Genomic DNA, 27998 nt, shown 5'->3' on the forward strand with positions numbered 1-27998 from the left:
TTCTCTAACATGTCTTTATTTTGCATTATCAGATGATATAATAAGGGAGAGAAAGAAAGCAGTCTGGACCTTCATGGAAAGGCAGAGAGACTGCATTAAAACACTCTTTTCAGTGCGAACAAAAAAAAAAAAAAACACACCAAGATTATAAAGGGATCATTCACACTCATGTCTGAATAAGAGCATCAGTGGTGTTTCACAGCACTGGAAAAAAAAAAACATCAAATACTGGAGCACCCATGACTAAGTGTTCACTATACAGTATGTCCTACAAGCATCAATAATACGCATGTGCTTCATATGATAACGTTTAAACCCAAAACATAAATCTCTAAGCCATAATTTGTTCACATTTTGAGACCTTTCCATTCTTTTCTCTCCCTAGCAGATTCATCTAAGACTACTGACTTAACTACTTTGTGTTCTCACAAACCCGAATGCTTCACACAAATAAAAAAAAGGAAACACACACACACAAACATACAAGGTTTAAGGTCAGGTTTGTTACTGTGGGTGGAACGATAACGTTGGTATAATGTTAAGATACGGAAAATAACCACGAGTGACATCACGAAATAAAAAGCGACAGTTCCAATTCACGATACAGTATATACCTATTGAAATATAGTTCATATTTACACCACACAGACAAACACATTCAGTATAATATTACTATAATATTTATAATTATATTATAATATTTATATAGAATTCATTCAAACAGCTCCCTGTATGTAACATATACATCATAAGTTTCATTCGTTTTTTTTTGTTTGTTTTTTTTGGTAGAATATTCAAGTTTATTCCTCATCATTATAGGATGTATGATCTGGATTTGATGGGTGTCACTTCCTCCTGAGTCCAACGCGTTTCCCTGTGGTTATGATGCTATTAGGAGCCCTGCTAATATTTGTGCTTTACTCCCTCCCTCCCCTTCCCTTTAAACCCACTGAAGAGAGCGGAAACAAATAGTAGATTTTCTGCTTGCTGATCATGTGACCGTCCTCCTGCTGCGACCTGTAAAAAAAATAGGAAAACAATATAATAGCATTCATTTTACAAGAGTTGGTGGTTTAACCAGGAGGCTAAAGACCATGACCTCTAGCATCTGTCGCTAGAGCAACTTTAGAGGCCAGAGGAGCGAGGTTTACCTGCATAGCACTTCGCTAGCTAGCCTCTGTTATACTCATCCCCCTTAACCTCACTCCTATCCCGGACGAGCCCCCACGTGTAACCCATCTGTCCTACGGCACCCAATCTGGCTCGAGGTAGGATCGAACTGGTGATTCTTTTCATGGGAGTCGGTTGCTCTAACAAGGAGGCTAAAGACCATGACCTCTAGCGTCTGTCGCTAGAGCAACTTTAGAGGCCAGAGGAGTGAGGTTTACCTGCATAGCACTTCGCTAGCTAGCCTCTGTTATACTCATCCCTCTAAACCTCATTCCTATCCCGGATGAGCCCCCACGTGTAACCCATCTGTCCTATTGCAACCACTCTGGTCTGAGGTGGGATCGAACTGGTGATTCTTTGCATGAGAGTTGGTGGTTTAACCAGGAGGCTAAAGACCATGACCTCTAGCATCTGTTGCTAGAGCAACTTTAGAGATCAGAGGAGTGAGGTTTACCTGCATAGCACTTCGCTAGCTAGCCTCTGTTATACTCATCCCCCTAAACCTCATTCCTATCCCGGACGAGCCCCCACGTGTAACCCATCTGTCCTACTGCAACCACTCTGGTCTGAGGTGGGATCGAACTGGTGATTCTTTGGATGGGAGTCGGTTGCTCTGACAAGGAGGCTAAAGACCATGACCTCTAGCATCTGTTGCTAGAGCAACTTTAGAGGCCAGAGGAGTGAGGTTTACCTGCATAGCACTTCGCTAGCTAGACTCTATTATACTCATCTCCCTAAACCTCACTCCTATCCCGGACGAGCCCCCACGTGTAACCCATCTGTCCTACTGCACCCAATCTGGCTCGAGGTAGGATCGAACTGGTGATTCTTTGCATGGGAGTCGGTTGCTCTAACAAGTAGGCTAAAGACCATGACCTCTAGCATCTGTCGCTAGAGAAAAACTCTTGTTTACAGTAGCAAGTTGGCATGAAAACTGTTTTATTTTATCGCAACATGAAAGAGGAAGCTCTTTTTTAAAAGCTATTCCTGAGTGCTGTGTACTTTTTAGACACAAACACCCCTTAGAACATTCCAACACCCCCTGCGTTGCTGGAGGTGGGCTTTTTGCTAATGTAAATATGGGTCGCACCATTCATGTGAAGCCCCTAAACACAACAACAAAGGTGGTTAGGACAATTTTGCAATTTGTTATTTTCACATCCCAATGTTGACAGGTATGTAAAATGCACAGAACACTGTGCACACGGCCCACAAGATAGTCATGGAGATATGCAAGACCTTGTGGCCAGTTTGTGGCATCAGATGATATTTGTGCCGCATTGTATGCCATCATTGTATTAAAGTAGACAAAAAAACAGAATGTCACGTACCAGTGCAGAGCTTCAGCCTGCAGGCCGGATTCACATCTCGTTGGAGAAGGACGTGGGCTCTCCCTGACCATACACTCCTTGATTGTATCCACCGCCTTCATATCCACCCTGCTGGCCGTAGTCAGGCTGATATCCACCCTGAGAGCTGGCATACTGGTCCTGTCCATAACCTTCCTGTCCATAGCCTGGTCAAATACAGCAAATTATTAAACATGATGATAGCACTTTAAAGAATAATAATGCAATTTGATTCTCCAAAAGCAGCCTATCCGCAGGATAATTCAGTTTCATGATTTGCAATGGCATTATGCCTTATATATACTTGAAGTCAAAATGATTAGCCTTTCTGTGAATTTTTTCAAATATTTCCCAAATGATGTTTAACAGAGCACATTTTCACAGTATTTCTGATAATATTTTTTTATATAAGAATAAGAAAGTCTTATTGTTTTATTTCAGCAAGAATAAAAACAGTTTTTAACTTTTTCACAACTATTTTACGGTCAAAATTATTAGCCCCCTTAAGCAATGTTTGTTTTCGATTGTCTACAGAACAAACCACTGCTATACAATGACTTGCCTAATCAAATCAAGTCAAGTCAAGTTTATTTGTCACATACATAGTTATACAAAGTATGACCAGCAGTGAAATGTAGGTCAGGTCCGCTCCAAGTATAGATAAACAAAAATTAAATATTAAGGAAAAAGAAAAAAAAAAAAAGTGTGCAAAAAAAAAGATGTGCAAAAAATTATACAAGGTAATAAGAATAGCAGCAATATGATGTACTTATGAATATGACTACTACAATGATAAATACGAAAAAATCACGTAATGTGTAACACCAGGTTAGAATTTAGCAGCCTGATGGCCTGGGGAAAGAAACTCCTCCTAAGTCTCTCAGTTTTTGCCATCAAGCTACGGAAACGTTTTCTAGATGGAAGCAAAGTGAATAGATAATTGTCAGGATGGTTTAAGTCCTTACAGATTTTAACAGCTCTATTCTTACAGCGTTTAATATAAATGTCCTGCAACGAGGGGAAAGCAGACCCTGAGATGCGCTCAGCTAAACGCACAACTCTTTGAAGTGCTTTGCGGTCCTGGTTTGAGCTGTTTCCATACCACACTGAGATACCTTGAGTCAAAACACTAACTACCCTAACTTGCCTAATTAAGCCTTTTAATGACTTCAACTGTAAATAAACAAATATGTGTTAAACTTCCATTCAAATTTTTGTATTCTCATTACTGTAACACTTTCAATATGAATTAATGGCATTTCACCTGAATTGAATACATAACAAATCGTCATGCTTTAAAATAAGATTTAATTAATGTATAAACTTAACCTGAACTAACATTTTTACAGCATTTACTGAAAGTTTGCCATTTACTAGTGTTAACAGATATTAATTTGGTGTTAAAATATGATAAGATTATGTGATAGTTCATTCCACTTTCTATTTCAGTCTTGCAGTTCATGTTTAATTCAGTGTGATGTGTTTGTTTCTTTCTAAAGCCCTGTTCAGATTACACAATATGCATTTTTGGTTATGACAGATTATTGAATCTTGCGCTGTGATACCCATTTGTCATTTCTAAAGATTCCTAACATTTACATAGCGCTTTTCTGGGCACTCAAAGCGCTTTACATATTTTTGAGGGGAATCTCCTTATCTGCCACCAGTGTGCAGCATCCACCTGGACGGCAGCCATATTGCGCCAGCTGATTGGTTTAGAGGAGACAGAGTGATGAAGCCAATTATGATATGGGATGGACAGAGGTCAGTGGGCTTATTAGGCCAGGACGCCAGGGTTAAACCCCTACTCTTTTATGAAGGACATCCTTGTATTTTTAACGACCACAGACAGTCCTTGGGAACCTTGGTTTAACGTCACATCTGAAAGACGGCGTTTTAGCTGTATTGTTTTAGCTGTGGTTAATCTTCACCAATGAAAACTTTTTGCAAGGGGTCACCAAAATCCTTTATAGTCCCAAATATAGACATGTAATCATAAGATTCACATTAAACCAATCCTTTTCTACATTTATAAAACAGCTAGTAAACTTTGCAGTGATAATACACAAGCTCCTATCTATGATGAACATAAGAACTAAGTGCAAAGTAATTCAGTTAACATGAGTTTTCAGTTGGGCTCACCCTGGCCGAAGGAGTCTGGAGCTGGCTGCTTCTCTCCAGATGGCATGTAGGTGCCAGCGAAAGCCGCCATCCAGCCGGTTTCCTTGAAGATGAACCAGAGGTTGCCTCCCCATAGGATCACATTACAGAACCCGAATGCCTGCAGGGACCACAGAAATTAGCCAGAGAGTTACTTAAATGCATGTATTTGAAAGAGCTAAAAGAAGTCACGTGTGAGTAAACTCTCCTCACACTGGTCAGAGTTTCACCGTTTATTTTGCAGTCTCGCTCAGCTGTTGGGGGGGGGGGTTTAGTGGTGTTCGACAAGGTGCGTGCGACGTGTCTGAAGAGAGAGGAGGGAGAGACACAGCTCGCTGCAGAGCCACTTGAGCTCCAGCGAAGGGGAGCTTGAGCTCTCGCTCCTCCTCCTATAAGCTATTTTAATGCGTACACCCACTTCAACCCTAACCCCAACCCCCAGTGATATCACTCGTACAAGTGCAAAGAAGGAGATGATGGAGCTCAAGCTCCCCCTTGCTGGAGCTCAGCTCTGCCCAAGAGGCTCTGCAGTGAGCACCACTTGAGGAGGGATGTGGTGAGGAGGGGTGAATTATCACTCATTTGCGGGCATCTGGGAGTCTCTGTGCATTTGTAGGAGACTCCGGAATCTTCCGAAAGACTTGGGATGTCTGTTGAATGACCTCCAGCCCTACTCATAATTCTCTCTTCATATAGCCGTATGCCTATTACATATCCATAAAACACAGTGATATAATCGGGCTCGGATCGTATCGCTTTCTCACTACAATCGATCTGCTCTAGAGTTCGTTTCAATCGAGCCGAGGCCACCTCATTAGCTGCTTTTCCACTATCGTGCCAAACCGTTCTAAGAACACTTCGGTACGGTTACGGTTGTTTCTCCACTGAGCCTGGAACGGCGCGGCACGATTACAAACCGTTCTTGGCCCGGAATTTTCGGCACGGTTAGACAACTGTGCTGAACTGTGCTGACAGATTCTGTGTGTTGACGTCGCGACTCGGTTGCTAAGCTACCACAGCTGGCTCAGCAGAAGCGCGCTAGTCATCAGACATCCTCAATAAACTACAGTACATTTAATATAAAATAATGATCCAGGTCTAAACGATATTTGAAAAGGATTTTAAAACCATAGAGCAGTCTCTGGAAGAGAAGTGAATAACTCATCACATTCTTACGAAGATATTTTATTCATTAAAGTTATTATTTTATTGACTTGAATACAGACCTACATCGCTTGCCTGAATGTGAGTTTATTGCACGCAGCGCTGTATTCCACAGCACAAAACTCTCTCTGATCCGGGAGAGACATGCAAGCGACTTGCGCTGCTGACTTTTTTTTTCTGCTGCGCATCGAATAAAGCGAATAAAGTCACGCTTTGCATCGTCGATGTCCAAATTCCACAACAACATCACTATATCCATGGAACACGAACTTGCAGACTCTTTTAACAACGAGGAAATAATTGCACTTTTAAATTCAAAGCCAGGACAGCTTGTTACCGGCGAGACCACCTGAAGGACGGCGTGTTCGTGTTGTAATGTCGGCCGTCCAAAAGACTTTGCTTGAAAGCTTTACGGAGCGGCACTGTAACTGTCCAAGGTACTGTTGTATGATTTATATTATAGCATATGCACTAATAAACAAGTCAAAAGAATGAATGAATTAAATAAATATAGATTCTTAAATGTCAGTTTTGCTTTTACTTAAAAAATATCAATACGTTTTTACAAATGTTTTATAAAAATAAAATGAGCAATTTTTATCATTTCAGCTATAGGCAATTATATGATTCAATTATACATAAGTTATATGACATTTATGAGGCATGTAACATGTTTCTGTGTTTTTTTTTTTTTTTTTAGTGGTGATCTTTAATATAGCTACGCAAATATTTTCTAAAACGTCTAGCAATATTTTGCCTACAGCTTGTTAGTTAATTATGAACACAAAAATAATTATAATAATAAAAATAAAATGATCAAAATAAAAAGATAATAGAGCATCATTTTGCTAGATATAATAGTGCTTTATATGCTTTAAATCCTGCGATATATTTTCATATTCGTTTTTTTTTTCACTTGCTGCATTCGTTATTTAATGTTTGAATAGTAAAACAAATAACAGCCATCGCTTAATTGGTTTCATTTTACCATCAAAATGTAGTATATTTTATATCATTATCAACTTTTTATATAAAAACGCAGTGTAATTTAAATAATTGTTTAAAATGAAATAATTTAAGTGCTGTGTTTTTATTAGTGAAAGTGCCCGCTCACCTTTGACAAGGCCTGTCCAAAATTATATTTCTGCCACTATAATGCAAATGCATTATTATTGTTGTCTTATCATTGTTTATTTTTCTGTTATGTTCAGAGATTTTAAATATTATTTATTTCCCCTCCAATTATTTTCAATCATCACGTTACATTTTGGTAATTTTCCCTCCAAATAAAATTTAGCCAGAGCTGCGCAACATATGAATAAATAAGGGTGCACATATATTTAGCACCCCTATATGATAGAGCGGCATAACAGTGTTTAGTCACATGGTTGCTTTTGCTTTTATGAAAAAAATAAATAAATAGTTTCGGCTCTTATTTAACTTTAATTGAACAAAGGGAGCCGTTTGCGTTACCAAGGCAACTACTGATGCGTTTTGTGTAATGTTTTAAAGAGCTTTGTCGCAGCACGACAGTGGAAAATGAAACCGTATCCGTGCTGTCTGGCCCGGTTTGGCACGGAATGGAACAGTTCTGTTTAAAGAACGATTCAGCACGATGGTGGAAAAGCGGCTATTCATGCGATCTCGGAGCGGTTGTTTCGGCGCGGATCCGAGCACGATTGGTGGTTTCACATAAACCAAACGAACCGCACTATCTGGGCAAACGAGACAGGTTCCAAAACGAAAGTCTATCTGTGAAAGCATCCTAAATGTACATTAGAATAAATGAATTGAATTTCGGTTCTTACTGATTGTATTAAGGATGATGCAGTTAGTAGCTGCTATTTCCCTATAGAGGGTTTGCACTTAGGTTTTGAGTCAGTCATTTAGCTGTACTTGCATGGTTAATGTACTATAATGTACCCTAACCCTAATATATATATATATATATATGGGCAAGGCAGTGGCGCAGTAGGTAGTGCTGTCGCCTCACAGCAAATAGGTCGCTGGGTCGCTGGTTCGAAGTTGGCGTTTCTGTGTGGAGTTTGCATGTTCTCCCTGCCTTTGCGTGGGTTTCCTCCGGGTGCTCCGGTTTCCCCCACAGTCCAAAGACATGCGGTACAGGTGAATTGGGTAGGCTAAATTGTCCGTAGTGTGTGTGTGAATGTGTGTGTGGATGTTTCCCAGAGATGGGTTGCGGCTGGGAGGGCATCCGCTGCGCAAAAAACTTGCTGGATAAGTGGGCGGTTCATTCCGCTGTGGAATGGATTAATAAAGGGACTAAGCCGACAAGAAAATGAATGAATGAATGAATGAATGAATATATATATATATATATATATATATATATATATATATATATATATATATATATATATATATATATATATATATATAAAGCTTTTTTTCCAATTTATACTGTCTAAACCACTGAAAAAAAATATGTGAAAGCTGCTAAATCATATAAAGAAAGACTTAGTGAGCAGGAAAGGTTGCAATATTTTTAACCAACAGAATTTAGTATGTGGTGTGAGATTTGAATGAGCAGTATTATTTGAAATATTAGCTTACAATTAGAAGTAGTAAGGGGTGATGCAGTGGCGCAGTAGGTAGTCGCCTCACAGCAAGAAGGTCGCTGGCTCGAGCCTCAGCTGGGTCAGTTGGCGTTTTTGTGTGGAGTTTGCATGTTGCGTTCCCGTGGGTTTCCTCCGGGTGCTCCGGTTTCCCCCAAAATCCAAAGACTTGCGGTACGGGTAAACTGGGTAGTCTAAATTGTCCATAGTGTATGAGTGTGAATGAGTGTGTATTTATGTTTCCCAGAGATGGGTTGCAACTGAAAGGGCATCCGCTGTGTAAAACATGTGCTGGATAAATTGGCGGTTCATTCCGCTGTGGCGACCCCAGATTAATAAAGGGACTAAGCCGACAGGAAAATGAATGAATGAATGTTTAGAACAAACATGACTCAAACATGACAAAATTCCTGCCTTGGAAATCCTGCTTCAGTTTGCCAACCACATGATGACAGCACATAATATTTTACGAGACGTTTTTTCAAGACATTAGTATTTAGCTTAAAGTGACATTTAAATGCTTAACTAGGTTAATTAGGGTAATTAAGGAAGTTAGGGTAATTAGTCAAATCATTGTATAACGATGGTTTGACTATCAAAATTGCTTAAATATTGCTTAAGGGGGCTAATAATATTGACCTTAAAACGGTTAAAAAAAAAATTCTAGCCAAAATAAAACAAATAAGACTTTCTCCAGAAGAAAAAATATTCTAAGAAATACAGTGAAAAATTCTCTGCTCTGTTAAACAACATTTGGGAAACATTTAAAAAAGAGAAAGTTCTGTACATTTCAAGATTAGCATTAAAATCACTTAAATTAAATTAAAATGAGCGTTCAAACACCTGTACCCACCACAGATGTGTTCAGGCCAGACACCACCGGTTCGTGCAGCTCTTTGCATCGGTTTTCCTCTCGTTCGCACGCAGGGATGAGGTTGATGACGTCATCAGGGTCGGTGGCTCTCTTCACGTCTGAGAGACCTTTAGCCCACGCCGATGAACTCACCAGCCACATGAAGGTGAAAACCGCTGTCACAACGAAATCCTACACAACAACAACAAGCTGGAATTACTGTGGAATACTCATCACGACAATCTTATAATGAGATAATAATAAAAACCTATTATTATGCTTTCATTAACATCCTGTTATGCTGTGACATTTCCTCCAGTGGAAATCTTTAGGAATAATGAACCCTTTTCACAAGACACCTCTCTGGCTCATGATATGGAGACTGCATGAAGACTCACAGCCTGAGCTCCTTTGTTTCCCTCGCGGTATTTCTCCAACAGGAAGATGTACACAGAAATGGCTGCCATTGAATAAAGGAAGGAGAAGACGCCGATGGTGACGAAGAACTCTGCAGAGGAAGAGTTGTCTCCCACCAGAAAGAGTCGCTCGGGTTCTGATCCTTTACACGTAGGGGCATCAAACCATACCTGGTGCAGTCTGTGAAGAAACACAAAAGGTAAACATCTGTTGAGGCAATTCGAAGATGTTTTTTTACTAAATTCTGCACAGAAATAGCAATGTCTACTATGCTCTATTTATTATGTAGATTAAAAACTGACAGTACATCTGACCTAAGGCAGCATGAGTGAACTGGGTAATTCAAACCCATTAAGGCCCGTGCACACTGAGACGTTTTTTGCTCGCGTTTTCTGTCGACGTTTAACGCCTCGTAACTAAATAAAGGGCGTCAATGTAATTGTGCACACCAACGCGCAAAACGCCAGGCGCAAAAGTGTCATTTTAAAAAAATGCCCCATGCTCGTTTTTTTTGTTTTGACGCGAGGCGTCAAAACCTTCTCCACCAATCAGATCGGCACCTTTGTTCACGTGCACCGAGCTGCTAAAGTTAACGTAAACATCACTTGGAGGCGCTCAAGCGCAAAACTGTCAATGCGAGCGCACATTGAAGAAGATGCCCAGAGGCGATATGAACATGGAGCTGCTTATTGCACTGGTAAACAATAATCATTTCTTCATCGCTAGAGCTGGAGCTGCTGCTTGAACCATCCATGCTTGTTCGAGTCACCAGTAAATTTCACAACAAGCGTGTGAACTTCCGCTCCATCACTTCTTCTGTGTTACAAGCGGGTGTCAGTAGCTTGACGACAGTGAAAATCGATTGGGTTTGAAAAACGTCTCGTAAAACGCTGACGATAAACGCAAACAAAAAACGTCCTGGTGTGTAGGAGCCTTTAGTAACTCATTCATTTTCCTTCGGCTTAGGGTGCTTTCACACCTGTGAATCGATTCAGTTGTTCCGAAACAGAGATTACAATTGTTACATTGTTGCTCTTTGCTCTTGAATCGGTTCGCTTTCACACTGCAAAGTTTCTAATCGGACCAAAAGAGCTAAAACAAGTCGAGTAAACTCTCCTTACAGTGGTCAGAGTGTCAGGGTTTATTTTGCAGCTGTCAGGAGAGGTGGTGGTGGTTTGGTGGTGATTGACAGGGAGCGCGCGTGACGTGTCTGAGGAGAGATGTGGTGGGGGGGAGTGAGAAGGGTATGCGACGATGCCTATTTGAGGACTGGGAGATCATCACTCGTTTGCAGGCATCCGGAGACTCGCGAAATGTCCCGCCATACTCATAGTCGTAAGCCTATTACATATCCATAAAACACTGTGATATAACCGCGCTCGGATCGGATCGCTTTCTCACTGCAATTGAACCGCTCCAGGGTTCGTTTCAATCGAGCCGAGACCACCTCATTCAAGCGATCTCGGAGCGATTACTTTGGCCTGGAACAGATCGCGATTGCCCTGTTCACATATGCCAAACGAACCGCGCTAACTGGGCAAACGAGATACGTTCCGAAACAAAAGTGTAGGTGTGAAAGCACCCTTAGTCTCTATTTCAGAGGTCACCATGGAGGAATGAACCGCCAACTATTCTGGCATATGTTTTATGCAGGGGATGCCCTTCCAGCCCAACCCAGTACTGGCAAACATCCATCCACACTCATTTACACACATACACTACGAAAAATTTAGTTAATCCATTTCATCTATAGCACATATCTTTGGACTGTGGGGGACACCGGAGCACCCGGAGGAAACTCGACCCAGTGAACTTTTTGCTGTGAGGCGACAGTGCTAATCGCTGAGCCACCGAGCCGCCTAACAGCTAACTCAATAATCAATATTAATTTAGCATTGTGTTTTTGTGCTTGTTCTGATTGTACAGGAATGGCAGTGTAACACTGACCTGAACGGGTACGCAAACTCAACCTCAATGTTCAGGTCACTCTCTGAGCGGTTCTCACACTCCACGCTCATACGAAACACTCCAGAGTAACCACCGCAGGTGGCGAACGCGAAGATGGCAAAGAACTGGGAAAGAGAAAGAAAAAACAGATACATAGTGAATAAATGTGCAGAACGGCTGTCCAGTTTTAACCTGTGTCAAATTTTATCAAATTTAAAAACATATACATCCAAATATTTCATTAGTAAAATTAAAAGAGATTTGTTAAAATAAAAACATCAAAAAAAGAAAACAAAGGTACAGTGTGAGATATATAGGACCCTATCACCAGGTGCAGTAAGGTGCAAGACGTGTTTGGCACGACGTGTTGCTATTTTCAGACCAGTGCAACTGTAATTTTCTCGTTTTGTGTCACTTTCTTTAAATAGCAAATCCATTTGCACCACTTTGTGGACTCATGGGTGTTCTGGTCTAGAAAGGAGGTGTGTTAAGGCGCATTGTTGGGTTGTTGCTATTTTGAGAAACTGAAACAGACCTTGCCATTGACCAGCTGAAAGCTGCTCTAAAGTCCAGCACTGAGTGTGTTAGTTGTGCGCCTTAAATGCGTTCATTGCTTAATACACACAGAATGTACAGCAATACACAAATATCTTTACAAATAAAAAAAGCATTCATTCATTCATTTTCTTTTCAGCTTAGTCCCTTTATTAATCTTGGGTCGCCACAGCGGAATGAACCGCCATGAAAAAGGATTAAAATATTACAAAAATGATTATTTTCTACATAAATATAAAAACCACTGCCTCCATGCCACCTTCATGTCGGGGGGGGGGGGGGGGGGCTTTTTTCAGTTTATTCACGACAATTTGCTTTTGTATAATGTTATTATTATTCTTAGTATTATTTGTTATATGCATATTTATATTTGTTTTAATAAAAACAAGCTTGGATTTGTCCACCTGTTGGGTTTTGCACCATATGGGGCATAGCACGTGTGTTTGGATATAACTCACACTTCGTTATTATTGTTAATTTACTAGTTTGCTGGAAATTAGAATTGAATTTAGAAATAGTTTTGAAACAACTATTTCGCACTGAACAAACAAGATTAAATATGTAGGCTAAGATTAAATATGTAGGCTAATGGATGTCTCCAGCGGAGTGCGTACAACAACATTGTTTCCCTATCCATGAACGTAAAGGAGTAAAGTAAAGAGTAAAAGTAAAGAGGCTGAATGGAGGAGGCTTGTTCTTTATTCTCGTGCTGCAGATGCTCTGTTTAACTGTTTTCTCGCTAGTGAAGCATTCAATTTATCCACTTACAATGTCTAGCAAATGGACCATGGCGCGACACAACTGACTCTTGAAGGAAATGGGAGATGAGACTCTGATTGGTATAATGCACGTTATGCTCAAAACACATCCAGAACTTATTAAAGAGAATAAACACAATCCTGTTAGACAATGTGCCCTGGTGCAGACTGTATTTTTCTGCCCTTAAAATAGCAAAAGTGGATTCAGACACAGCCTTTATACTTTTGCGCCCTGCTCTTTAGACTTTGTGCCTAGACCATTAAAATAGAGCCCATAGATTTACAGTCCATGTTCAATGGATCTATATAATAAATATCATATTTACAATACATATTTACATAATATATGCAACAGGGGAATAATAGTTTTTGGATGAGTTTCTAACATTTTGAAACTATTATCCATCTAGAGCAGGGGTGTCAAACTCAATTCCTGGAGGGCCGAAGCCCTGCACAGTTTAGTTCCAACCCTGCTCCAACACACTTACCTGTAGGTTTCAAACAAGCCTGAAGGACTCAATTAGTTTGATCAGGTGTGTTTAATCAGGGTTGGAACTAAACTGTGCAGAGCTGCGGCCCTTTTGGAACTGAGTTTGACACCTGTGATCTAGAGTCTAAAAGTGCTTGAAGCTGCAAAAAAGCAAATTCAAGATGCCATATTTCCATATTATGCATAACTGGGCAAACAGCTGCAATTTTTTTCCCCACAATTGTTGTGGTAACCCCTGATGTCAGGATTCTTTTACGAATAGAAAGCACAGCATTTATTTAAAATGCATCATCTTTTTTAACAATATGCATGCCTCTTGTGTCACTTTTGGTCAGGTATTTTGTTTGGTATTGTTAAAAAATCATTAATTACTTAAAGGGATCCTGAAATGCAAAAATCACTTTATAAGGGGTTTAAACACAGATCTAGAAAGAAAAGAAGAAAAGAAAAATGAATTCACAGGAGGGCTGATCATTTTGACTTCAACTGTACAATAGAGAATACAGAAATGAGAAGGTAATGAAATGCTTTTATATCAAGCTGATTTGCCATCTGTTGTATCACACCACCGACAACACCTTATTCAGTGTGTGTGAAGAAATGCAGCAAATACGCAAATAAGATGAGCTGACAGACATTAGGTGTTAACAAATTATCATAATATCATTAGTGAACTGATTGGAATTAAAGAATTAATTATAGAACACCTAGTGACTGCACTGGTGTCTCAATGGTGCACATGCTCAAACCCACACAGACACACACACACACACACACACAGACACACACACACACACACACACACACACACACACACACACACACACACACACACACACACACACACACAGATTAGTTGGTCAGAGTATTTTTACCACACCCTCCCCTCACTGCAGGAAGATCCGATTGAATAGAAAATCCGGCTATTAATCTTTCTGAGGTGCTTCACCATCTGTCACTACACACGCTGTGCCGATCTACTACACTTCACGATCTATACACACACACACACACATACACAAACTGGCAGTTGCCTTCTAAGGGGGTGTTTGTTTACACACACATAACACTTTTTTTAACAAAAAGCTTTTATTATTTTTGGCTATTAATGCACAGAACAACAAACTGTGTTTCAGAGGCCTCAAATCATATTGTTTTTAAAAACAGGGATATAAGTGAATGCTTTTAAAAGCATGAACAGTCAATTTAAATATATTTATATTCAATTTATATATATTACTGTACTGGGAAACATCCATAAACACTCACACACTACAGCCAATTTAGTTTATTCAATTCCCCTGTACTGCATGTCTTTGGATTGTGGGGGAAACCAGAGCACCTGGAGGAAACCCACGCCAACATGGGGAGAACATGTAAACACAGAAAAGCCAATTGACCCAGCGGGGTCTTGAACCAGCGACCTTAGGCGTAGGCATTTTTGGGGTTCCAAAGATTTGGTCACAGTTTAACTCTAAACACTTGATATTTTAGCCTTTACCTCATTATTAGCAAGGCACCATTTTCTACTTCATTGGAAATGGCTTGTGGACACCATGTATTTTCTAAAGTTGGAAAAGGTTAGACTGGGAAAACTAATTTCCTCAAAAAGTGGCAAACTTATTTAATTAGGTAACTTATTAGTAATTTATTTATTTGTTTTAACTATTATCATCTTGAGTTATACTGTTTAATTGTAAATAAATACTTTCATTACAGCAAATCAGAACATTTGATTGTGATTGTTGAATGACTGCATTCAGTTGGTTCTAATTTTTTGGACATTTTTATTACTGTACTTTCCATTTTTTATCCCTTATTATTATTTTTCCCTTCTTTTTTTTGTAAAAAAAACAACAATAAAAATTACGATGTGTAACAATTTGTATTGTAATAGCGTTCACAATAAAAAACATTTCACTATATACACCCATAACTTAATTAGGTACACCTGTCCAACTGCTTGTTAACGCAAATTTCTAATCAGCCAATCACATGGCAGCAACTCAATGCAATTAGGCATGTAGACATGGTCAAGACGATCTGCTGCAGTTCAAACCGAGAATCAGAATGGGGAAGAAAGGTGATTTAAAGGACTTGGACCGCAGAAGATCACACAGCAGAAGACCACACCGGGAGCCACTCATGTCAGCTAAGAACAGGAAACTGAGGCTGAAATTCGCACAGGCTCACCTAAACTGAACAATAGAAGATTGGAAAAACGTTGCCTGGTCTGATGAGTCTCGATTTCTGCTGCAACATTCGGATGGTAGGGGCAGAATTTGGCGTCAACAACATGAAAGCATAAAACATGAAACCATCCTGCCTTGTATCAACGGTTTAGGTTCATTAGTACAATTGAGTATTGTGTCAATGCCACAGCCTACCTGAGTATTTGCTGACCATGTCCATCCCTTTTTGACCACAGTGTACTCATCTTCTGATGGCTGCTTCCAGCAGAATACCACACCATGTCATAAAGCGCGAATCATCTCAGACTGGTTTTTTGAACATGACAATGAGTTCACTGTACTCAAATGGCCTCTACAGTCACCATATCTCAATCCAATAGAGCACCTTTGGGATGTGGGATGTGGTGGAAGGGAAGATTTGCATCATGGACGGGCAGCCGACAAATCTGCAGCAATTGCGTGATGCTATCATGTCAATATGGAGTAAAATCTCTGAGCAATACTTCCAGTACCTTGTTAAATCTATGACACGAAGGATTAGGCAGTTCTGAAGGTAAAAGGGGGTCCAACCGGTACTAGTAAGGTGTACCTAACACCTGTACCACGTCTTTGGACTTGTGGGGGGAAACCGGAGCACCCGGAGGAAACCCACCCAACCATGGGGAGAACATGCAAACTCCACACAGAAATGCCAACTGACCCAGCCGAGGTTAGAACCAGCAACCTTCTAGCTGTGAGGAAAACGTGCTATCCACTGTGCCACTGTGTTGCCATTTATATATATTTGTATGTGTGTGTGTGTGTGTCAAAGTAATTATAACTAGTAGGGATGTTACGGTATCAAAATGTCACGATACGGTAATTCCTCGGTATGAATGGCACGGTACGGTATTTATTGAATCATTTAAAGGAAAAACAAAACTATTGAAGAGACTCAAAAAAGTGCTAAAATGTTCAGGTTACCTCAACACTGAACAGATCAATGACATACAAATTATCCATCTGTAAACTTTCAAACAGGAACTTAAATAATTAAATTTTAATAACAAAAAATATTAAACCATGTAAAAAAAAAAAACACCACTCGAAAGGACAAGCCATGAGTGAGATAGAGGTCTCTTGGTGGTACAAGTCAATAGCCCCTTTCACACAGTGATACCGGTAAATATCTGGAAAATTTCCAGAACGACTTTACCAGTAAATTCAAAAAAGCGCTGTTCACACAGGTGAGGACGTTACGGAAATTTTCCGGAAAAGAGCATTCACACATCCATTCCAAAATACCGGTAAATTCTGACATCATTCACCACAAATGAGCTTTAAACGGCTGCGCTTGTATTTGTAAACATTTGACTAAATTACAAACTCTGTGGATGATCAATATTGTGAACAACTTTCGCAGGATCACTTTTGCATGTCGAGATGTTCATAATATGTGCGTGTGCAGGCGCTCACAGGCTGTTTCACAGGCACACGCAAAGCTTGAAGGTAAACAAACAACGGCTTATCATAAGCATCTCATCGATGATTATTTACAGAGGTGGCATTAAGAAGAACATATAAACGTGACCTGACTAACTTCTAGCAGCTAAATGTGTCTGGAAAAATATTCAAAGGCTTTTATTCTCACAAACCGCGCGGACGTAAATGCGTCTGACTGTTGTGATTGGCTAAAGCAGACGTCTCACGTCAGCACGTTCTAGACGTGCACGTGCTTATTACGGTAATCTTTCTTCTGCATTCACACAGCGCAGCATTCCGGCAAATTGCCGGTAATGTTACAACTTCTCTTTCCGGAAAATAGCCAGAACGAATTTACCGGTATTTTCAAAAAGGACCTGTTCACACATACAACCTTTCCGGAAAATTGACGGCAATTTTCCGGAAAGGTCTGTATGTGTGAAAAGGGCTAATGTCTCCATCAATCTGAGCAGTGTGCTGTGTTCTGCTGTCCCCTTGACTAAAAGAATCCCCATCATGTTAGTCGTATTCCCTGACTTGTATTTCAGCACAGTCTGGCAGTGCCTGCATACCCTTTTTTTCTGTCACCTTTTCTTCTTTCTTGTTTTTTTTAGAGAGAAACTGAAATGCTTCCACACATCTGATTTAAAACCCACTTTAGGTTCGACCACTTTTAGCTCTTTTTCTTTGCCGCTACTAGCAGCACGCTCCATTTCTGCATTACTGGATCAGTAGCGACAACAGACCGCAAAGGATGATGGCCACACCTGGGCTGATGAAAATTGTAGTGTCCGCTACCTCCCATTCGCTCCATTCACCTGAGCAAACTCTTCACCAAAAGACCTATGATTTTATTGAGTCACAACCACGGTAATATTGAAAGAAATTGCTATTGCGGTATGACGGTATTTACAACATTGTTACATCCCTAATAACTAGGTAAAGAGGGGTTGGAAGTATATAAGTAAAGAAACTACAAAAAAGTACATTAGTATTATCAGTGCTAATTGAACAATAATGCAGAGAATAATCAAAGATGGTAAAAGTATTAATAATACAAAAATGAAACAAATTAACAAAAATGTATTAATAATAAAAATAAGGAGGAGCGTGGGAGATCAGGAAGAGGACAAATAGTAATAGTCATAATGATAGCAGTAATAATAATAGTAATAATGATAATAATAAAAATAATAATTAAAATAAAAATTAGGACGGGAAGAGGAAAGTGATATGCAATGATAGAGGTAATTATAATAATAATAGTGATAATAATAATTCTACAGCTGCATAATTTTCGTTTGGAAAAACAATACTAATAATTAATACAGCCATATAGCAGAGAGACAGAAAAATGCTCTGAGATGCACAACTTGTGAATCTCAGTAGACAAATAGTTATCCCTGTAATATGAAACAAGCAACCGGTTGTAATGAACACAGCACTTCATTACTGGTTGTCTGAGGTTGTTTCAGGAAAGGAAAGGCTTTATTATGAGCACTGAGGAATTTGATTTGCTAGAAAGCAACAGAACAGATAAATCCATATGGAGACAAAAATCAGAGAAAGTCAAATGCTCAAGAGCAATCATTTTGCTTTTGGTTCAATAAAGGACCAGCATGACTGTTTATTCATAGCATAGCTTGAAAGTGGTTAAATAAATAAAAACCTATTCTAAAAATCATATAGGTTCCTAAAAATTCCAACAAACCACTATCTCTATTACTACTGTTTGATCTAAGGATATCAGAGGAGATATACAATCTTTGTTTTTGGACTAAATTTTGGACACTATTTCATCCTTCTCCAAAAATCCAAATCATCAAACGATACATTGGAAACTATTGTATGGACTCTTTTTATCCACTTAAAAAAACGATTTTATATGCATTTATCACCTTTCCCAGATTGTAATTTATGTTCACAGAGGGCAGTTGGCACTTATTTTCATTATTATTGAGAATGTCCTGCACAATTCTTTTTGGTATTAGCTGGCTCATGATGCTTCATTTTTGTTAGGACAAATGTAGAACTGACTCCAGTATGCTTTTCGCTAAATAATTTTTCTAATATGTCACTCACAATGCAACATAAGTACTCTTTGCTGCCTTCACAGCTGCAAGGAAAATGTTGGTCTGTCGCTGGATCCCTCCTCATATTATGAGGAAATGTCAATGGGGCCTATCTTTGCTGGATATTATTTGTGTGGAACTTTCAACAGCGTGCATACATGGAGTTCAGTCGAAAGTCTTGGATTATAGCTTTTGATATTGTTAAATCTTTTGTCTCTACCTTCTAATGTACGACTTTTCTGTTTATATGTACTTGATCTCAAGATGTAATAGTTATTTATTTCTACCAACCTAACTTCTATTCATTATTTGGTGTAACATTATTTATTTGTTTGTTTGTTTGTTTATTTATTTATTTTGTAGGTATGTGTGTTTGTATTTATTTATTTATTGTTTTTTTACAGCAATCTTTTAACTTCTGTTCGAGGTTGTTTTACAATATAGGCAAATGTTGTATCCTTTCTGTATTAAATTAAAACTGACATAATAAAAACAACTGTTCCCTAAAGAATTCCTGATTTTATATCCTTTTTAAAAATGTATAAAAAATATCACTCATTGGAAGAAATATAGGCCATACTTTATTTAGAATGTTAGTACATTTACATTTACATTATATTTAGCAATTTAGCAGACACTTTTATCCCACGCAACTCGCAATTAAGGGGGCATTCAACAATTCAACAAGAGGTAGTACATAAAAGAAGCGATAACTATACAAACAAACTGCTAGTGCTTAGATGATTAAGGGTTAGAGTAAGGGGGAGTGTTTTTATTGTATTATTTATTATTATTTATTTATGTATTTATGTTTTTAGACAGAGAAGAGTGTTTCTGCAGGTGGTTTGTCAAGCCCACTCACCTGTGTAAAGCACACTTCATAAATGCACAGTGTTTTTGCTGCTTGTAAGAACGTGCAAATGTGCAAAAGTGTCGGTTTAAAGTGTTAGAGATGAAAGAGTTTTCTACAGGTGGTTTGTCAAACCCACTCACCTGTGTGAGGCACACTCAGTTTGGGGTAGTATTAATTGCACAAGATGGCAAAGTAATTCATAATAGTAAGATTTAATCCTGAAAACACACACAAACCATATAAAACCAAAGCACAAACACGGCAGGCATGCCAATTTCAGCGGCTAGAATTTGCTGAGGTGACATGATGGGTGGCAACGCCATTAATTATGTAGAATTTAAGGCATAATATAATATGAATTGATAAGTTATACAACCCCAAATCCCCAAAAAGTTGGGGAAGTATGGAAAACGTAAATAATAAAAGAAATAATGATTTCTAAATTTACTTTGCCTTTTATTTCATTGCAGACGATATGAAAAGAAAATATTTCATGTTTTGTCTGGTCAACTACATTTCATTTGTAAATATAAATGCTTTCCTGTTTTCAGATCTGCAACACATTCCAAAAAAATAAAGCTGTGACAGAAGCAGTTTAGGGCTAGTAATCAGATAAATTGGCTAAATAATGATGTGATGTGAAACAGGTGATGTCAACAGGTGATTGTAATTATGATTTGGTAAAAAAGCAGCATCCAAGACAGGTCTAGTGCTTTAGGAGCAAAGAAATGGCGATTAAAAATTATTGTAATGTTAAAAAACAACAATGTTCCTCATAGAAAGATAGGAAAATATTTGGATATTTCATCTTCAACAGTGTATAACATAATTAAACATTCAAGGAATCTGGAGGAATTTCAGTGTGTAAAGGACAAGGGCGCAGGCCTAAGCTGAACAACCGTGATCTAAAATCCCTCAGGCGGCACTGCATCAAGAATCCTCATTCATCTATTAGTGATATTACCACATGGGCTCAGGAGTACTTTGGCAAACCTTTGTCTAGTACAGGGGTGGGCAATCTCTGTCCTGGAGGGCCGGTGTCCTGCACAGTTTAGCTGCAACACTAATCAAACACACCTGAACATGCTAATCAGTGTCTTTAAGATCACTAAATATCTATAAGCAGGTGTGTTTGACTAGTGTTGGAACAAAACTCTGCAGGGACACTGGTCCTCGAGGATCAAGTTTGCCCATCCCTGGTCTAGTACCACAATACGTCGTTACATACACAAATGCCAGTTAAAACTATACTGTGCTAACAGGAAGTCCTATGTTAACAATGTCCAGAAGAGCTATAAACTTGCACTTGCAGGCAAATGGGATGGACCATCACACAGTGGAAACGTTTACTGTGGTTAGATAAATCAGTATTTGAGTTATTTTTGGGGAGAAATGCACACCGTGTGTTCACGACCAAAGAAGTAAAGGATCATTCGGACTGCTTCCAGCAACAAGTCCAAAAGCCAGGGTCTGTGATGGTATAGGGTAGTGTCAATGATCTTGGCAAAGGTAACTTAAAAAAAAAGTAAAGCTTTTCATACTGTGCCAAATTTTTCTGATTTGGGGTTGTACAAAAGTTGTCCTCACAGTTGTCATGAAGGCCACAAATAGCAAATAGCTATGTAAAAAACCTTGGTACAAACCTACTGTTTGCAGTCAACAAAAAAATGACAAAAGTTTAATTTTAACTTATTTTGACTTTTATTTTGAAATCCGCACGTGACAACCCTACAGTTTGACATGTGAAATTTAATTTAATTATAGCAACAAATATGTCGAAGCGCAAGTACGACTCTGAATATGTAAGTTATGGATTTACATATATTGACGACAAAAAATACTTAAAGCCTCAGTGTGTCATTTGTAGCGAGGAGCTTTCACAAGAGAGCATGAAACCTTGTAATTAAAACGACATTTAGAAACCAGACAACATGTTTTATTAACAGTTCAGTTTAGTTCATAACTGAACCTTTCCTTACCCTAACCACTGTTTACAGTATTTGTTGTTTTTACTTTGTAATATTTCTATAATTTCATACATTTTTTTAAATGATAGCAATAAAATATAGTTTATTATTTGTAAGTCTTGGTGATTTTCTTTTAATTTATCTGTCACTACTTGTGTATGTTCACAAATAAATATAAATAATTATAATTCCTAAAATTATATTATAGTTCCTAAAGATTTGGGTCGCGGCTTGTTGACCATGTAAAAATGTGGGTCTCATGGCCAAACCAGTTGGGAACCCCTGCTATATACTATTATCGCGATAACGATAATTTTTCAATATATTGTGCAGTCGTAATTGTAATATCATCAAATGGAAAATGTATTACTGTATGTGATACTGTAATATATAAACATCTATTTAAATGTATTGATTTGTAAAACATTTACAAGAACTCCTAAATATTGTGAGTAATAATGTTCAGCATCGAGTGATTTCATCAAAAGCGTTTCTATGAAATAAAGCATTATTTAATCCACAGGATTTGGCATCACTCTGCTGTTTGGACAGATATTTTGCTGGGAAACAACCAAGATCACATTAGAACAAGCTTTGAAGTGGAAATTAGATCAAACTTGGCTTAAAGGCATGACATATCACGATAAAATAAAGTGCAAGCTGTTAAATCTACAGACGTCTAACTTCATACTGTTTTGTCCACTAACAGAAAACACCTCAGGCGTCATTTTCTGGTGCACTGACGTGAAATAACAAACCATAACAATTGCAAATCATAATACAAATATTCCCTTAGTAATATCTTATTTTTTAATGATTTGATTTTTAATAAAATAGTGTACACACACCTCTACTGTACACACATACTGTACACACACACACACACACTTCTATGAAAGCTCACACATGCATAAAGATGCTTGAACTGCTCAGAGGGTTTATAGTGGACAGTGCTGATTTACAGTCTGTCTTGACCATGGCTGGGAGCTGCTGCAGGTTTCTCTCAGGGAGTGGATTACGTAAGCGACAGCAGTGACTGTTCACAGCCTCCCACACAAACTGTGCATGTGCTGTGTTTACTGCCAGCCATAATCAAGAGAGACCAGATTTGCACTCTGAAGAAAATACCAGTGCTTTCTGCAAAATGACAGTGTTCATGCCGCAAGTCCAAATGCCCAAAGAGATACATTAAGTAAAGAGAAACGTAATTACTCACCCATTGTAAGATTTTGATGAATCCTAATGGCTGTTTGACGATTGTAAACTGCCCAGTGGCGACCAACTAAAACAAATAAATGTGTAACGTTAACAAACAAAAACACTGAGCTAAAGACCAATAAATCTGAAATAGCTACTGTTGTAAAAAAAAAGGGTAGACTTTAGCATGGCTCTCATGGATAAGATTGAATACATGATAAATAAATAAACAAACAAACAAATAAATATTATACTATACTATTTTATTAGTGCGAACTGAATGTAATGTTTTTGACATTTAATTGCACTAAAAATGTAATTAAATACTAATATTGTTTATATTTATATTAAATGCAATAAGCTGCAAATAAGAAATAAGACAAGTGTTGGAAATATATATATATATATATATATATATATATATATATATATATATATATATATATATATATATATATATATATACAAGAGTTCTGTCTGGTTCTCAAATCTGACTGGCTAACAGCCTTCGATAGCACTTATACAGCCTCATCACCCTTGTGTATTACTCCACCCACATGTGTGGCAATCAGAGGACTACAGTTTGACAAATATTGCAGCTGTTGGACAACATAATGTACTTTTGAGGCCTTTTAAGGCGAGAATATAGTTGTTTAGATTGCAACTATGCAGTTTATTTATAAGGGTAGTGCCTATTTTAAAATTTTATTTTAAAAACTTTAGAGATTCAGCGCATTGGCAGCCATCAGCCTGTCATACTGGGCAGAGTAAAGCCGGTAGTCGTTCCGCTACAAGGTGGCGAAAGAGACCGCATGATAATGCCCCATTCACACAGGGCGTCAGCATTAACGCTTCCCATTCACTTTGAAAGGGTGACGTCAGGCATTGTCGAACTGCATTGTGGATCTGTCGGCGCCGCTTCAGAGGCGTTGCTTGCTGCAGAAGTTGGGACTAGCTCAGCTTTTCAAGCGTCAGCCAATCAGATCGCTGTATGCAAATACACTAGCTAGACAGTGGCCCATTGCTGACTGAATTTCATTGGCTGACGCTGCTATGATGATCGCGTCAGCCCCTACTTCAGACATGCCTTCAGTCAAGCGTTGACGCTGACACCCCATGTTAATGGAACGTAAGGCTTTAGGGGAGAAAACAGCATTTTCTCAGCATACATTTCAAACTACAGCTACATCTCTCTTGTATTTTATAGTGCTCTATTTATACCATTGTAATCTGGTAGTGTTTGCTTTGCTCTGACTTTTTCTGCGTTATTTATTGTGATCTCCCGATTGCAACAGAGAAACACTGGGAAATCTCACTAGACTGGTGGCATTTTCCATTTTGTTCAGCCTTATAATTTTAAAATGTGAGCGAAATTGTTATTATTTTAGAGATTGTGCTAGAGAATCATTAAAATACTAGCTCTAAAGTGACATTAGTGAACTAGTAACGTTTTCTGATCGTTAGCTGCATCTATGAACAGCGGAAGAAAGTAGTTACTCTTACAAAAGGGTTTTTGAGAATCTCCCGTGTTTGATTTTCTTTTTTATATATATGATTTTGCCATCAAACAGTTGTATAAATGCAATATCACACTCGTAGCAGTGCGATATCGCTGTATATCATCTCGGGTGGGACACTAAGGAACTCAGCCTAAGGCCTTGAGCCAAAGCACGCCTCCCACCCAATGCAATAAGTTGCTTATATGACAAAAGGCCAAAAATATCTACTAAAATGTGTTTAATTTAATTAAATGTTTTTTAAAATGATAAAACCGCAATTTATGCTTAAACTCTATTAACTTTAAAAAATAAACTACAATTGTAATAAAGCATTTCAGGAATTCCATGCAAATGTCAATCTTGCCAAGTTTTCACCAAAATAGCGAAATCGTTTCTACATTTTTTGTGTAAGCTTTTATTTTATAGTACTTTAAAAATACTCAAAAAAATTTCTGTCAATGTTTTCAAACAATTTTATTTGATTTACCAAAGTCCCACAAATGCCAATTTACATCTGTCACATCCATAACGAAGCTTTTCCCTCATAAATGCAAAAATGTTAAATAAAATAAAACCAACAATTTTTGTTCTATAGTGAGCAGACTCTTATCCTTTTTGATTAGCATTGTTTCTCTTGGGTTGTGCAGTTTAATTCACAGAATTTCTGCAAAGTAAATACTGTTAACTTGGATATTTTTTTGGTCACATCCGTAACAAATGTTTATTTTCCTCGTTTAAAATGTAAAAAATGTGTACAGATTGATCTTTTTCTGCTCGTATAACTCTGTGGTCAGTTGTTTTCAAAAATATAAACAGTTAAAATAATGTTAACGTAAACTTTTTATGCAAATTTATGTTTTGAGTTTTTACAGCAAATGTCACATTCAAAATGCTGGAATTGCTCATTTATAATTTACAGGTGCTTGGCATTAAAATTGAGGGAAAACATTAAAATATATGATAAAATAAGATTCAAATATGCCTAAATAAATCAAATAACTAAACAATACGTAAACAAAGAATAAATATAGCACTATACGTAGTAGAAGCAATGCAATAATATAACTAGCCAACAGGCACAGGACATCAACATGACATCAGATTGACATTTTACTCCAACATTGTGGGGACGTTGCATTTTGGGTGGAAATGAAAATCGGATTGACGTCAATATCCAATGTCAGACCGATGTCAATGTCCAACGTCGGACAGACTTTGAATTTTGGCCACTTTCCAATGCAATCTCAAAACCAAATATCAACGTCTATTGATGTTAAAGCTTGACAACGTGTGGACGTGTCCACTATGACGTCTATCAGATGTTGGATTTAGGTTGCCATACCTGACAAATAAATGTCGGTATTTTATGTCTATATGATGTTGGCTCGACGTTTGATTTGGGTCACTTTCCAACACTACCTAAAATCCACCAAATATCAACATCATTTGAGGTCGTTATTGGACATCAGAATAACGTCCTTAGATGCTGGGTAGACATAGAATTTTGAAAATCTAACTTAATATAAATGTCTCATGACATTGTGTGCCTGCTGGTGTAATATTGTAAATAAAAATTATTTAGACTCATTCGTAACAGCCTATTATTATTTTTCACGGTGTAAATTGGGTATTGTCACAAGACAAAATATAGCTGAATTGCATGTTTGATGAATATTTGGACATTTGTGGTATCTTAAAGACTGTAAACCCCAGCTTTTACAGCATGACAGAACATTATAAAAACAAACTCATTCAAAATGTACAAGATTTGACGTACAGGTTCAACACAACCAAGCACCTCTCTCATTCCACACTGGCCTCAGTCTGGCTGTGTGGTGCAGAATATTTTTAGCTTATTCCTTCTTCTGAGTCGCATATGGTGGATAATGCAGACGCGCAGCGCTATTCAGCCTTCCCTCAAAACACACTAATAACATGACAGCCCCCCCCTGCTTACGTCACGGATGACGACTGAGCCGCCCGCCGCAGCGCACGCGAGAGCAGAGGGAGACTTTACAAGCATTAGAATTAGGCAAAGCTGCTTATCTCAACGTTTCCTTTATGAAAGTGCAACTGGCGAGCGTTTACAGGCTCCAGGCCGATATATCTGACTCGCACAGCGGGCAGAAGGCCAGAGAGCACCGGGTGAATGCGGCACTGCAGACTGTGATGCGGTCACAGTGTCGCACACTCATCGTAACCTTTCTCTTTTAATCTCCGTGCAAATATTATACCATATGTAATCCCCATGTATGATGTGCCTGTTTTATTAATGTGCGATGACTAATAAACGCTGTCTAAAATAAAAATCTAAATCTGAGTTCCGAGTCATTTAGCGAATCGGTTCTCTTGAATTGGAGAGCTAGTTCGTTCATATATTTGAAGGCGTCAATAACAGAAGCATTTATATTTTAATATTCGTTTAAATAGACCGTTTATGTTTCAAACTATCAATCACTTAGTATTATTAATCAAATTATCAATTATACCGTCGAGTGATTTCGCGAATCGGTTCGTTCGAATCACTAAAAAGAACCGGTTCAATAGACAATTGGACATCAGTGAGAATAAATATAAGCATCACAGAGACGGCTTTTTATGCATCATCTCTCAAAAGCAGCATGAAAATAAACATGTTTTCATTGTGAACATCCAGTTTGGATAATGTGAATCACTCGTTTGAAAATACTTGCGCATTTGTTCGAACGACCGTTAAAATTTCTAATATCGCACAGTAAATATCACCGGCGCAAAGCACTGCATACATCCCACTGTTATTTATCAATCATTTATGAATCACTAATGATGTTTTCTCTGGCGTTTTATTTGATGGCATCTAGCAGGAATTCTCTGAAAGTCATCGAGACGTCGTGCCCAGGTATGTCTTGTCCTGGTCCGCCGTTCCTTTAAACTCGTTATTCGTCCTGTCAGAATGAATAGTCCGCCAAACAGCACGTCTATTTACCTTTATCTTCACACGAGAACAAGTGGGAGCAGTTTTGCAGTACTATCTAAAATTTATCAGGTGAATAGCTGTGATTGAAAGCCCTACCTGGTTGGCAACATCCATCTCGACCGCCCTGCCGCTGATAAGAGGATCAGACGAGTGGAGGTAAAGCGCCGCTACATCCGGGTCACACCGCAGGAGTAAAATAACGTTGCGCTCCGACAGACACGATCCTCTATTTATAATAATGACACCCGCTCAGGATGATCTGACGGGCTGCTCTGAGGAAACGACACGCTTCCTTCACACGACCATCATCAGCCTCTAATGATGCACCAGTGGCTGCGCTCATTTGCAGGAGGTAAATAAATAAA

At 38.5% G+C, this 27998-nt stretch overlaps 1 protein-coding gene across 2 annotated transcripts; it reads right to left on the reverse strand.

Moving 5' to 3' along the window:
• Positions 1 to 27941, reverse strand: sypb (synaptophysin b). 2 transcript variants are annotated; one of them, NM_001030242.3, is made up of 8 exons: positions 27730 to 27941; positions 23198 to 23263; positions 11634 to 11758; positions 9668 to 9866; positions 9270 to 9461; positions 4662 to 4800; positions 2502 to 2686; positions 1 to 1017 (listed from the first exon to the last, which is right to left on the reverse strand). In NM_001030242.3, the coding sequence occupies exons 1-7, from the start codon at positions 27745 to 27747 to the stop codon at positions 2532 to 2534; spliced, it is 894 nt and encodes a 297-aa protein (NP_001025413.2). In that variant the 5' UTR covers positions 27748 to 27941; the 3' UTR covers positions 1 to 1017; positions 2502 to 2531. The 2 variants fall into 2 exon arrangements, 1 of the variants encoding a protein (NP_001025413.2); XR_012383673.1 differs by lacking the exons at positions 1 to 1017; positions 4662 to 4800 and having other exon boundaries at positions 2502 to 3021; positions 9085 to 9461; positions 27730 to 27785.
• Positions 27942 to 27998: the final 57 nt, after the last annotated feature.

The sequence above is a fragment of the Danio rerio genome, chromosome 8, assembly GCF_049306965.1.
Source record: "Danio rerio strain Tuebingen ecotype United States chromosome 8, GRCz12tu, whole genome shotgun sequence".
Taxonomy (NCBI): Eukaryota; Metazoa; Chordata; class Actinopteri; order Cypriniformes; family Danionidae; genus Danio; species Danio rerio.